General features: G+C 39.5%; 1 protein-coding gene across 2 annotated transcripts in view; it reads right to left on the bottom strand.

The window, feature by feature from the left end:
• cnbd1 (cyclic nucleotide binding domain containing 1) overlaps window positions 1-14,998 on the bottom strand; it is a 180,346-nt gene that overhangs the window by 68,539 nt on the left and 96,809 nt on the right. For both annotated transcript variants that reach the window (XM_062980202.1, XM_062980201.1), the window contains exons 7-8: window positions 6,191-6,325; window positions 2,199-2,331 (exon numbers count right to left, since the gene is read on the bottom strand). In XM_062980202.1, coding sequence (XP_062836272.1) covers window positions 2,199-2,331; window positions 6,191-6,325 — 268 coding nt within the window. The remainder of the gene's footprint in view (window positions 1-2,198; window positions 2,332-6,190; window positions 6,326-14,998) is intronic.

Raw genomic sequence — 14,998 nt, forward strand, 5'->3', positions numbered from 1 at the left:
AAAGGTTAAAGGATATTGTAAAGTCAGACATAATATCTCCAATCTTGTATCTTAAATCAAACCCCACTATCCTGATTAAACCCAACAAGCTGCTACCTTCTACATGTTACTGTATCACAACTCTCTAGTCGGCTCTAGTCATGACATCTAATGATGAGGAATGCAGCAGCTGTAGTCCAGCATCTGGTGGGCCATATAAAATGGCATGCATGGCCAGATCTGGCCCATGGCCCTTAAGTTTCACATATGTCCTCTATAGCAACCTTAGCCTGCCTTGGTTGCTATAGAAGACCTTAGAGTGCAGTTATTACCATCATTCCACAACCTTTAGCCCTGATGTCTGAAGATGAAGGGATTTGTAATCCAATATTTGGAGGTTGAGAAAGATTGCTCTAAATCATGGTCTGGAGGATTGAGAGTGTGCTGTGGTTTTATATGCTCCCTCCTCTCCTGACTAGCTGAGATTCAATTATTTATTTCTTCTTTAGCACAAACTCTGATTTAAACAAGCTCATCTGAATTGACAAACTATGGTTTATATAAAGCCTAAAAACCAGAACTTAAGCCATGAATCACAGTTCGCAATTCCAGTCTAAAGAGTAATCACAAACCAGTCTGAAGGTTCAGCAATAAAACAAACTGTAGTGTACTAGGGACTCAATTAGTACTGGAATTGTTTGAAACTATTGAAATCTTAGGCCCCTATTACTCAGTTGCTCTGCCTTCTGTTTTTTTGCAAAATATAATGAACTTTTTAAAAATCTGTCAGGTTTTTCGCTTATTAAATTATAAAAGTATAGTCCAAATTCGTAGTCCTGTTGGTTAGTTCCAATGAAAGAGTGAAATTTGCTAGCATTGACTTACCACATTTACATTTTTGAATAGGTTTGTTCTAATTGAGACTCATTCTGAGTGATGCACCCCATTGCAGTTAAAGTGGTGTCAAATCTCATTCATTCTACAGTGTAGATAGATACATGCAAGTCTATAAAATATTATGTTGCAATTTTTTCTTTCAGTCTCAGAGATGCTTTTGAATACTTTCATTGTAGTCTAACATGGCTGTGGTTCTGTATAAATATTAGGAGGTCACTGTAAACCACTATGAATTTCCATATAGTCAAAAAACAATAATGTATAGAACCACTGAATCAACATTTGCTTATTTTCATAAGTCAGTTATTTTTTTCAACTGTTTCCAGCAGCTAATGGAAATAGTTGAAAACTTTGATCTCAATAAGATTAGTCAAAAGAGTAAGTAGATGAATCATATGAATGAAAAACGTGTGAAAGGAGGATTTCTAATAAGATTATGTTACTGATAATATACAAAATGTTGCTTTATACATTGTTTTTTAAAACTGCTTTTATCAGCTAATGCTCTTAAGTATCGAAGGACACATGCTGTGGCACAATCAGATAATCAAAATGCACCACTCATAGCAGAGAAAGGGATAATTAGCATTTAAACAATCAATTAATTGAAAGACATTTGAAAGTTGTTTCTCTTTTTCAGTGCAGATCAGCTACATGATACATCCATTCAAATCAACACTTCATTCTAGACTTTATGGTTTAGCTTTTATAGAAACCAAATAAATAAGGAGTAAAGTACAACTGACAGGAACAAACATTTAGTGTTGTATTCCATTTGTACAGATACATATGAACAGAGTTGAGACTAAAAGAGGGTGTACCACTAAAAATGGTAACTCTGCATTCTCCCACAACTTTCCAAAACATTCAGTTCTTGAAATGAGTGATACAAAAATGAACTGAAGATTTTTTTTCCCAGTTCCAAGTCAGGCATATCAAATTATTTTTAAATTATGGGTTTAAAAGTTGAATTTATTGTTTTATATTTATTAGTTTTTATATGCTGCTTCAATTGATGTTATCACGTGGTGTCTGTTCTCTTACGCCATCTTGATTCATAGGGGAAGGTGGGCAAAAAGTGATAGTAATAATAATTTGGAGGAGGAGGAAAAAGAAGAATTGTTGTTATTGATCAAGGAAAGTATGTTAACTATAGACCCAAGAACTAGGTCCGTAGTTGACATACTTGGCGAGAAACACATTTGTTGTCATTGTTCAAATACTTAGTTATGAACTGAAGCAGACCAGATTTATTCTGTTTTCCACACCATGAAACCAGATCACAAAGCTTGTGTGAGAGTTTGATTTTAAATGACACTCACCATGGCCTTTTGGAAACTTCTTCCATTTTAAATGAGCAGTCAGCTGAAATATAAATATCATAGGCCAGTCTTTGTAATATGGAGAGCCATGGATTAATTCTTCTTTTGCCAACTGTTCACGCTTTGCTATTTCCTGAAAGACAGTTTTATACTCAAGAGTAGCAACAAATACCTATTTTAAAAGAAGCAATAGGGAGACAAATATAAAGAGGGGAAATATACTTTCTATAGGAGGAACCAAGTACAGAAAAGTGTGAAAATCATATTTATTATTGGTTTTGCCTTCATGTGGGCATTTTATTCTTCAGTTAGAACTTAAATGGAAATTAGTATTAATGTGACGGGAATGATGGATAATGTATGGTCATAACATTCTATTCAGAAAAATCAGTCACTTGTATAACAGATATGCTGCAGAACTCCTGTAGCTGGTATAGGTGCGAAAGTAATTGGTAGCTATTTTGCATTTGGGGCCCCTGGTGGCACAGTGTGTTAAAGCGCTGAGCTGCTGAACTTGCGAACCAAAAGGTCCCAGGTTCAAATCCCGGGAGCGGAATGAGCGCCCGCTGTTAGCCCCAGCTTCTGTAAACCTAGCAGTTCGAAAACATGCAAATGTGAGTAGATCAATAGGTTACCTCTGGTGGGAAGGTAACAGCGCTCCATGCAGTCATGCCGGCCACATGACCTTGGAGGTGTCTACAGACAACGCTGGCTCTTCGGCTTAGAAATGGAGATGAGCACCAACCCACAGAGTTGGTCACGACTGGACTTAACGTCAGGGGAAAACCTTTACCTTTACCTTTTTATTTTGCATTTAGTTCTAATATGTCTGAATTTAATATGTAAGTGCAGGAATGCAAGACACAGTTAGATGTGAGGATTGTCTTAATATATTTGTCACTTGTTAACTATAGATATCATTTGATAGAGCTGCCAGATTCCAAGTTCTAGTCTTAAATCCTAGGGCCTGGCCATTTTTCTCCAGTTTTTAGGTCAAAGAGGAGGTGTTTTGAGGCAAATATTTGCTTCATCTGCAATACTTCCTTTTTTATTTAAAGGGCATAGCCTAGTTGAATCTTGGCTAGTTACATCCTTAAGAGGTGCCCTTTGGGATATTATCTTGGTGATATCACTAGGACATGCCCCTTTAATATCACAAGAGGTTTCCTCTAGGTTTCAGACTTTTGTCCTGAAATCTTAGTTGTGTTAGTCACTTGACATCCTGAATACTGCTTTTAGTTTGTTGTTAACTGCCCTCAACTCAATCTGAACATATGCTGCCCCTGTGAATGAGACACGTCCAGGACACCCTATCCTCAACAGCATGTTCAGGTCCTGCAGATGCAAAATTGTGTCTTCTTTGATTTTGTTTATCCATCTGGTACAGCTTTTCTCTCTTCCTGCTGCTCTACATCTTTCCAAGCATAATAATCTTCTCTAGTGACTTGTACTATTCTAGTATCATGAATGGTTAATTCAGTCCTTTTGACCGTTATATTGTGGTAACTTTAATTTTAGTGACTTCTCTTGTGACCATCCCATGTATATTCTTGACAAGAAAAAGAGTTTCAACACATCAAAATTTCTCACTCAAAAAGGGAATAAAGTTAACTGAAACATTTTGCATATCAGAATATTTTTGGAAACAATTTATATAAAAAATCTTACATAAAATATTCAGTGTTTAGTGCAGAAAAAATATTAAGCAAAAGCAATATATGTGCAGAACATTTTTTTTGACCAACAAGCCAACATTTTTCACAGATTGTACATTAAAGAATCCTGAATGTGAAAATCATCAAAAATGAACAACACATCTTGTAATCTTATCCAGCAAAGTTTTTTTTAAGAATAGTACAGTGAGGATTAAATGTACATTACTTCCTCAAATGCTAAACAATGAAATTATGCTTCTAGTCAATAATTCATTCTGTTGATTATTTCCTTTGGTTCGACTTAAGAACAAACCTACAGAACCTATCTTGTTCATAATTTGGGGACTGCCTGTACGGAGTTTTTCGTTTTATTTTTAATTAGGCTTTGAGCTGTGTCTGGAAGAGGAATGCATGTCTTTCAGGACACAAATCCACATCTGTTGTTAGGAAGAACAAAGAAAAGACCATTTGTAACATTCATTAGTCATATTATGATATCAGATATTTTATTTGATACTACTATAACAGTGGAAAGGTCTTCAAGGCATTGGAAAATGATTACTGCCTACTTAAGCCAAATCATGGGGAAGGTGTTCCTGGAATTATATGGCATCTTCCAAAAACAATTTTAGGAATCATAGAGTTGGAAGAGCCCTTGTGGGCCATCCAGTCCAACCCCCTGCCAAGAAGCAGGAAAATACAAGAGTACAAATACATTTTTTTCCTTTTAAGTGTTGTTGATATGGTTTATTCTCTTTCAAAAGACCAAACAGGTCCCAGTTGCTCTTTCAAAAATTCATTTACTTCCGATTTTAAGGCAAAGTTAGAGAAGTTCTCCAGAGGCCAATGTGGACTGCAATAATAAAGGATTCTGGATAAGTGTGTCCCCTTTCAGCATATGTAATCCAGATTATGTATTATATGTGATATAATTGATGGATGCCTTCCAATGCCCCGCTACTCTCTGGGGCACATGGAGAACACTTTTACTACATTTACCCTGCAAGCATATTTTAGAGACCCTTTTTTAAAAAAATGTGTAGCAATAGGAAAGCCACCAACCTGGTAAAACAGCCCCTCGGTATTTGGGGGCAGAAATGTGTTTAGTAGATGTTTTGTCCTTTCAACATCTCATTCAGACTAATACAACCCTTAACTTCCCACAGGTTTCCATTCTTTTTCAGAAAAGTATGTTAATGAGAAATTGCACTAACCATTTTTTCCACAGTGTTTCCAGACAAAACTCTATTAATGATCAAAAACCTGACTTCAGTGATTCAGTATATTTAAATAACACAGGGCATCTGTTTTAAGAAGACTGCGGCAAAGGTTATCTACCCAACTGAGTCCAATTGCCATTTGACTTTTTGTTTCCCAAGGGCTTCTCCTTAGCTATCACTCCTCCTGATCAGTATGCAGCTGGAAAAACCTGGGCTCTGACTTTTCTTGATTCTGTTTTCCTTACTATGCCTGCCTTTTTTCTTCTGTTTTGTTTCTTTTATCCTGTAAGCTTGAAAGTGGAGCTCCCTACAAATGTTAAGGTGACATCTAATCATTGGGATTTTATTGTGGTGATGTGCCTTCAAATCATTTCCAATTTATGGCAACCCTAAATTAGGGTGAACCTACGTACATGGAGTTTTCTTAGCAAGATTTGTTCTGAGGGGGGTTGACTTTGCCTTCCTCTGAGTCTGAGAGAGTGTGACTTGTCCAGGGTCATTTAGTGGGTTTCCATAGCTGAGAAGATATTCAACATTCAAACCACTATGACATGTTGGCTCTGAGCTGGTGGTTTCTACATTGCTGTGGTGTCACATACTTATAAATTTGAGACAAAACTTTTCAGAAACTATTCACGGCCCCCTCTACACTGTCCTTATATTCTGGGATCTGATCCCAAGTTATTTGCTTTGAATTGGATTATATGAGTCTCCACTTCCATATGATCTGGGATAATCAGATAATCTGGGGTCAGATCCTGGGATATAAGGACAGTGTAGAAGAGTCCCAAGATGCTGTACACATTGCGGGAGAGAGTTCAGCAATATGGAAAAGATCACTTAACATATGTTGTAAAATCCAGAGTGGTTTCACCATCATCTTCTAACATGGAAGCCATGTGCCATCTCCCACTTTTCTAACAATAGCTAGGGTGAAATAAGTATTCCAAACATGTTCACAGCGCATCCAAATACGTTTACACATAAACCTGTGCAATTGATAAGTTACTAATCCAACTGTAAACCACCAGTGAGGAAAAGTACCCATAAACTGCACTTTTTTCAGTCTGGGATTAATTTGCCAAATACAATTTAGACTTTTATAAAAAATACTCACCGCTTTTACTCTTAAGTAATCTACAGATGAGATTCTGAGGAATTCAGAGTCCTCCTCAGTAGCAATTATTAGAGTTTTATATTGCATCCGTGCAGAAAGTGGTACCAAAGTCCCGAAGCAACTACCTACACCAAGCTTGGGGGGGGGGGGGGGGAGAGCGAGAGAGAGAGAAACTCAGCATTTCATATTAAGTACTAAGGATAATTGCATGAAATCTAGATTTTATTTGCTTACTTAGATATTTCAAGAAAACAATTAGGTACACCCTGAAAATTCAGTCTTGCAAGGACCAGGACTGACTGATATATTTTACAGACAAGATACAATAAAATGAGTATTATCCATGGAGATTTGGTGACAGCAAACAGAAGATGCAATATGATTTATAATGATTTCTTTGATCAGTCCCATTTTGGGGCAGTCATTTGTAACAGTATTTCTAACTAGCCAATATAGGAAAACTGTGATACAAACATCTTTAAAGCAAACAAAAAATTCCATCTGGTACAAAACATATTATACTAGACAGAAGGTTAATTATGTGAAAGTTTTCCAAAAACAAGAAGAACACATTTAACAAGATTTTCCCTCATGTTGTGGTCTTGGCTATCAAATCACATTAAATTTAGAAAAGAAAACATACAATTTAACATGAATTCATATATATGATAATGTGGAGTAGTTTGCTAGTAGGGTCCACCTGATAGGAGGAGAAGAAAGTAGTGTCAGCCCTCTATTTTGTGTCCACTCCACTACCACATTGTTTCTATAAGCATTTTATCATAAGACAAATTTGCATGTTTTAAACATTCCAGATTACGTAGAGTGATACACACATTGTTGTTGTTTCAAATGTTAGTTCATTCAAAGGCTGGATTACTTACATATCTGAAATTTTCAGATGTGCTCCATTCTAGGTATGAGTTTATTTTCAGGTTTTATTGTTATGCTTTCTGTGCCTAACTGATTTACAATATTTGCTGAAGACTATTTTCTTCTCATTTCTTCCTAATTCAGCTTTATTATCTTACAGAATGCACATTGAGGCATCATGTGGCTACTGTGTTCTTTCTGTCATTTAATTAATGTACAGAATAGATAAAACTTTTGCAAAAAGTAAATAAGTCTTTGAAATATATAGCTTCCCAATACATTGTGTGTACTACCTCTATCTACATCCATATGCTCTATAAGTCAGCCCCATTAATTTCAATATAGCATACTACTATGGAAGTAAAAGTTCCCATCCCAGAAAGACAGATTGTTTAGTGTGACAAAAGAGAAGTGGCAGATTTATCAATTGGAAAACATCCTTAACTGAGAAGAAGTCACAAATATCAAAACTAAGAAAAATATCTATTTCATACGAAACTTTCAAGCCTACTGCTATAATGGAGATGTAGATTTCTCTTGGCTGTGAACAACTGTGCAATTGTTGTTAACTTCTTTTTAACAATTATTACAGATAATTTGCTCTCAACAATTTCTGTCAATCTAGTGTGCCTACATTAAAATGCACAAAACAATATTGATTCTCAAGTAGACAATTAAGTATGTTATACTATAGCAGGGTTGGATATTCCAATATTACACTTTGCCTACAGTGACAAAAGCATCAGCTAAAGCTGTCACCACATAACACATTTAAAAATGAGCTTTTCTTTTCTTTCATAGGAAACAGCACTGGCACACCTCTGGCAATCTGTAAAAAAGATCCAATTTAGACAAAAAGAATACAGGAGAATTAATCTTTTCTCCCTGTCATTCCTGCCCAAAGTCAGTATATTTTATTCTGGTGAGTTAACGGGAAAGTTGCAAAGAACCTATTTTTGGGAGCCATTTAGTCATGCATCCTGGAGGCATCTGGAATTCATTTGTTGTTTTGTTAGTATGAAACCTTGGGAGAGATGTGATTGTTTTAAGTGCTTGAAAAGTAAACCTAGTGGCAGCAATTCTAGCTTGTTGGTGTGAGCTGCTTGTCAGTGATTGTAAATTACAATGCCAACCATGGGGGGAAATCAAACTTCCTCCAACCTCTTCTTGTTATTCCAAAGAATCCAACTCAGTTTCGTTCTCACAGAAGTTGAGGCAGCAAGAAGACATCTTTGCTCCCTGGCTTTAGGTAAGCTTTGGCTAAGATTGCATTGGAAACTGAATGTGGGCTTGGCTCCTGTGGTCAAAGTCCAACTGTTGTGTGACTGTTGTATTGAAAGAGAGGCCAGGTACTTAAGTTGATTGACAGCAGGCTATGGTCCCCTGTTAATTGAGTGGTTGGGGAAGCTATATTAGCCTAATGGCGCACACGGAAAAAGACACCTTTACTAACTATGCTTTACAGTACATACAGAAAACAAAACAACATAAACAAATACACAAAGAGGTGGTTTTTGGCAGTCTGCACATAAAGTGCATGCACATTACTTAACACTATACAGATCCCGCTAGGCAACTTCACTCACCAAGAGATGCAACAAAAGCAAAACCTTCCCATCACATGCAGGAAATACTGAGCAGCATTCCATGGATGCTAATATTAAAAGACAAGGGAGTTATGGATGGATGGGAGTTTTTAAAAGTGAAATACTCAAGACGCAAAAGCAAACAATGACAACAAAGAAAAAAAATAAGACAAGTGTGAAGAAGCTAGAATGGATGTCCAAAGAACTTGTAACTGGGCTAAGACTCAAAAGAGACATGCACAAGAAGTGGAAAAAGGGAGAAATCACCAAAGAAGAATTCAAACGTATAGCCAACTCCTGTAAGAAAAAGGTTTGCAAGGCTAAAGCACAAAATGAGCTCAGGCTTGCCAGGGACAAGGCTTTTTTTGCTTACATTGCTAGAAAAAGGAAGAGGCAATAGGGCCTCTGCGAGGAGAAGATGGGGTGATGGTGACAAGGGACAAGGAAAAGGCAGAACTACTTAATGCTTTCTTTGCCTCAGTCTTCTCACAAAAAGAAAGCAATTTTCAACCTCAGCAAACATGGAATGGATGACGGATTAGGGAAAATTCAACCCCAAATAGGGAAACCAGTTGTCCAGGAACACCTGGCCAATCTAAACAAATTCAAGTCGCCAGGGCCAGATCAGTTACATCCAAGAGTATTGAAGGAACTAGCTGAAGTTATTTCAGAACCACTGGCAATCATCTTCGAGAGTTCTTGGAGAACGGGAGAAGTCCCAGCAGATTGGAGGAGGACAAATGTGGTCCCTATCTTCAAGAAGGGAAAAAAGAACGACCCAAACAATTACCATCCGGTCAGCCTCACATCGATACCAGGCAAGATTCTGGAAACGATCATTAAGGATGTGGTCTGTGAACACTTAGAAACAAATGCTTCTTTTAGGCTTGTTCTTCCTGAGACCATGGTGGAGCCTTGGGGCTGTGAGGGCAACCACGTCGGTTCTGGACCCTTGCCCGTCTTGGCTAATTAAATCGGCCAGGGAGGGGCTGGTTGATTGGTTTGTGTTGATCATTAATGCATCGTTGGAGCAGGGGGGTTTTCCATCTTACCTGAAACAAGCTGTGGTTCGTCCACTCCTTAAAAAGGTTTCCCTTGATTCCACGGTGTTGAACCATTTCAGACCAATCTCCAACCTCCCTTTCTTGGGTAAGGTGCTGGAACGGGTGGTTGCCTCCCAGCTCCAGGGCTTTCTAGATGACATCAACTACCTAGATCAGTCACAGTCTGGTTTCAGGCCTGGTCACGGCACCGAGACAGCCTTGGTCGCTTTGGTGGATGACCTCCGTAGAGAGCTGGAAAGGGGGAGTGTGACCCTGTTGGTTCTCTTGGACATCTCAGCGGCTTTCGATACCATCGATCATGGTATCCTTCTGGGACGACTCTCTGGGATGGGTCTCGGGGGCACGGTTTTGTCGTGGCTCCGATCCTTCCTGGAGGGTCGATCCCAGATGGTGAAGCTGGGAGACGCCTGCTCGGACCCCTGGCCTTTGAGCTGTGGGGTCCCGCAAGGCTCTATTCTGTCTCCCATGCTCTTTAACATCTACATGAAACTGCTGGGAGAGGTCATCCGGAGTTTTGGAGTTGGGTGTCACCTCTATGCAGATGACGCACAACTCTACTACTCTTTTCCACCTAATTCCAAGGAGGCCTCTCGGGTGTTGGACGAGTGTCTGGCCGCTGTGTCTATCTGGATGAGGAGGAACAAGCTGAAGATCAATCCCGACAAGACAGAGGTCCTCCTGGTCGATCGTAAACCTGAACGGGGTATAGGGTGGCAACCTGTGCTGGACGGGGTTACACTCCCCCTGAAGCCACAGGTCCGCAGTCTGGGAGTCCTCTTGGATTCATCGCTTACGCTCGAGGCTCAGGCGTCGGCGGTGTCTGGGAGGGCCTTCGCACAATTGAGACTCATGCGCCAACTGCGACCGTACCTCGCGAAGGCTGATCTGGCCGGGGTGGTCCATGCCTTGGTCACCTCCAGACTGGACTACTGTAATGCGCTCTATGTGGGGCTGCCCTTGAAAATGGCTCGGAAGTTCCAACTGGTCCAACGAGCGGCAGCCAGGATGTTAACTGGGGCCCCTTACAGAGAGAGGTCAACCCTCCTGTTCAAGGAGCTCCACTGGCTGCCATTTACTTTCCGAGCCCAATTTAAGGTGCAGGTGCTTACCTACAAAGCCCTGAACGGTTTGGGACCATCCTACCTCCGTGACCGCATCTCCGTCTACGAACCCACGCGTTCACTTCGGTCATCTGGAGAGGCCCTGCTCGTGATCCCACCTGCGTCGCAAGCGCGGTTGGTGGGGACACGAGACAGGGCCTTCTCCGTGGTGGCCCCCCGACTCTGGAACACCCTCCCCAAGGATCTCAGACAGGCCCCTACATTGGCAGTCTTCAGAAAGTATTTGAAGACCTGGCTGTTCCAATGTGCCTTCCCAGATTAATAGGAAATCTCCAATACCAAGTCCCATAAGCACTTTATTAGAACTAAGATCGTATATCGCACTCTGCACTTGCCCTAGAAGCCTTATATATCACCTGTCACATCAGCACTTTTAATCTTGTACCCATTACTCTGGCCCGGCCCAGTTTTATTGTGTTTTAGCGTATTGTTTATTGCTTGTTGTTTATACTGTTTTAATTGTTTTTAATTTGCCTTTTGTTTTGTATTGTTATATTGTGTGTTGAGGCCTTGGCCTTTGTAAGCCGCATCGAGTCCTTCGGGAGATGCTAGCGGGGTACAAATAAAGTTTAATAATAATAATAATAATAATAATAATAATAAAATGCGGTCATTGCTAATAGTCAACATGGATTTACCAAAAAAAAAAAGTCATGCCAGACTAATCTGATCTCTTTTTTCGATAGAGTTACGAGTTGGATCTATACAGGGAACGCCATGGATGTAGCGTACCTGGATTTCAGTAAGGTCTTCAACAAAGTCCCCCACAACCTTCTGCCAAACAAACTAGTAAAATGTGGGCTAGACAAAACTACAGTTAGGTGATCTGTAATTGGCTAAGTGAACAAACCCAAAGGGTGCTCACCAATGCATCTTCTTCATCTTGGAAAGAAGTCATGAGTGGAGTGCCGCAGGGTTCTGTCCTGGGCCCGGTTCTGTTCAGCATCTTTATTAACAACTTAGACGAAGGCTTAGAAGGCACGATCATCAAGTTTGCAGACAACACCAAACTGGGAGGGATAGCTAACACTCCAGAAGACAGGAGCAGAATTCAAAACGATCTTAACAGACTAGAGAGATGGACCGAAACTAACAAAATGAAGTTCAACAGGGACAAATGCAAGATACTTCACTTCGGCAGAAAAAATGGAACGCAAAGATACAGAATGGGGGACGCCTGGCTCGACAGCAGTACGTGTGAAAAAGATCTTGGAGTCCTCATGGACAACAAGTTAAACATGAGCCAACAATGTGATGTGGCTGCTAAAAAGGCCAATAGGATTTTGGCCTGCATCAATAGGAGTATAGCATCTAGATCCAAGGAAGTCATGCTACCCCTCTATTATGTCTTGGTCAGACCACATCTGGAATACTGTGTCCAATTCTAGGCACCACAATTGAAGGGAGATGTTGACAAGCTGGAATGGGTCCAGAGGAGGGCAAGTGAAATGATCAAGGTCTGGAAAACAAGCCCTATGAAGAGCGGCTTAAAGAACTGGGCATGTTTAGCCTGCAGAAGAGAAGGCTGAGAGGAGACATGATAGACATGTATAAAGATGTGAGCAGAAGTCATAGGGAGGAGAGAGCAAGCTTGTTTTCTGCTGCCCTGGAGACTAAGACGTGGAACAATGGCTTCAAACTACAGGAAATGAGATTTCACCTGAACATCAGGAAGAACTTCCTCACTCTGAGAGCTGTTCGACAGTGGAACTCTCTGCCCTGGAGTGTGGTTGAGGCTCCTTCTTTGGAGGCTTTTAAGCAGAGGCTGGATAGCCATCTGTCGGGGGTGCTTTGAATGCCATTTCCTGCTTCTTGGCAGGGGGTTGGACTGGATGGCTCTTCCAACTCTACTATTCTCTGATTCTAACTCTCCAAGAATGACAGAGGAGAGATCTCAGCTTTTGCCCAATACATCAGACTCCAAGGTCTAACAGAATTCTCAGGCCCCTTCTACACTGCCATACAATCCAGATTATCAAATCAGGTAATCCACATTATCTGATTTGAACTGGATTATATGATTCTACATTGCCATATAATTCCGTTCAAAGCAGATTATCTGGATTTTATATATAGCAGTGTAGAAGGGGTCTAGTGTCCCATGTAGTTTCCATCCTCTTAATATTTTATCAGGAATCAAACAAGTCTTTAGTGATTAAAGGCTACATTTATATCTGATCCATGAAATAATCAACAGCTTTTTTATTCTTAACAAAGGAAATAACACAAAACAAAACCAGTAAGTACAGGGTGAGCTAAATTCTGAATGATGTCAAGTTTTATCCCTTAGTCAGAAGACAGCCCCATAATTAAAAGTAACTAAAAGATTACAATTGGATTATAAAAAGAGAGGTAGTACCCCCCTCCCCCCCAATAAACATACTCATCTTGAATGGGCTGTTGGCTTCATGATGCACAGTGTCTTCCAATGGGTATCATAGGGTTTTTCAGTTTGAACTGACTTTGCCCCGCTTTTACCAAAGTTGAGGGCTTTTCCAAAGTTTGCTGCAAACTTCAGAGTACCCCAGAGCTTCAAGATATGATGCACAGTGGCATTGGCTCTGATTAGGACAGATCCACTGTCTGAAATGGACACCAATGCCAACACTCTTCATTAGCACATGGAAAATTGGTGATACCCATGTTACTGATGCTGCTCTCAGCCACCTCAAATCTCTGTGGGCATCCCATTCTGATTTCATCAAAGGTGCCCCCACAACTGGGAAGAGAGCGCCACCCCACTTTCTTGCTGGTCACACAGGCAACCCATTTGAAGATCAACAGCAATACACGCAACAGCCAAGAGCTTGGACAGAGATCTATATCTGACTAGGAGCAGTGACAACATTTAGGATGTGCCAGTGCAGTGGAACAGATGCATTCCCAAGCCATCTAACAATGTCCTCAGATTCTGCATTAATTTTGCTGAACTCTGGGCTGAAACAAGGCAGATTTACTCTGAGGTAAACTGTATTCTTTGTTAGTATTTGGAACTATTGCAGCTAATTACCCTGTTTCCCCGAAAATAAGACAGGGTCTTATATTAATTTTTGCTCCCAAAGATGCACTAGGTCTTATTTTCAGGGGATGTCTTATTTTTCCATGAAGAAGAGCTCATATTTATTGTTGAACAACAAAATGAACATTTATTATATACTGTAAAGTAGTTGTCATCACAAACCAGCATAATGAGACAAACTGTGAATCCTATCAAGAATTTCTTGTTACTACCATTATTTACATGTGCAACACTCTATGGTACCTCTTGCAGTTTAGGTTTCACAAGGTTTCCACACTGATTTCTCTCTATTCTAGTTTCAATGTAGTCATGAATGATGAATAATATAATATACTATAATAATAATTTGATAATATAATAATAATATAATGATATACAATATATTAATTAGATAATATAATAATAGGATATAATAATAACAGAATATGATAATAATATGGTATTATTAGGATAATATAATAATGGGATATAATAACAAAATAGCATAATAATATAATAATAATAGAATAATATAATAGAATAATAGAATGGAATAGAATGATATAAAATATATTAATAGGATAATATAAAATGGAATATAATAACAGAATAATAATATAATAATATGAAAATATAATAGAATAATAATAGAATAATAATATAATGATATAATAATAATAGAAAAATATAATATAATGATATAAAATATATTAATAGGATAATATAATAATGGAATATAATATAGTAACAGAATATGATGATAATAATATGGCAATAGAATAATAGTATAAAATAATGTTTCAGGGCATAGGATAGGAATAAGGATGAGAGGAGAATCCCAATGCGTCCTGTACCTTTAAGGAGCCTTGGGGACGAGTGGAAAGCCCTCTTCCTTCCTTCCCTCCCACCCTCCCTTGCCCGGGCTCCAGGAGCCAATCAGAAGCCTCTGGGAAAAAGGCAGCATGGCCAGGAGGGAGACGGAAGGAAGGAAGAAACGGCAGTGCAGCAGCAGCCACGGAAGGTTTTTCAAACCGCGGCTGGGAGACAGGCAAGGCAAGGCAAGGCAGGGAGGGCGGGAGGCACAGAAAGCAAGCACTTTCCCTCCCTCCCTCCGGTGTATGAATGAGTGCTGGTTCTGCCCTGCAGCCATGCTTCCCAATGGAACT

Source organism: Anolis carolinensis, chromosome 4, assembly GCF_035594765.1.
Source record: "Anolis carolinensis isolate JA03-04 chromosome 4, rAnoCar3.1.pri, whole genome shotgun sequence".
NCBI lineage: Eukaryota > Metazoa > Chordata > Lepidosauria > Squamata > Dactyloidae > Anolis > Anolis carolinensis.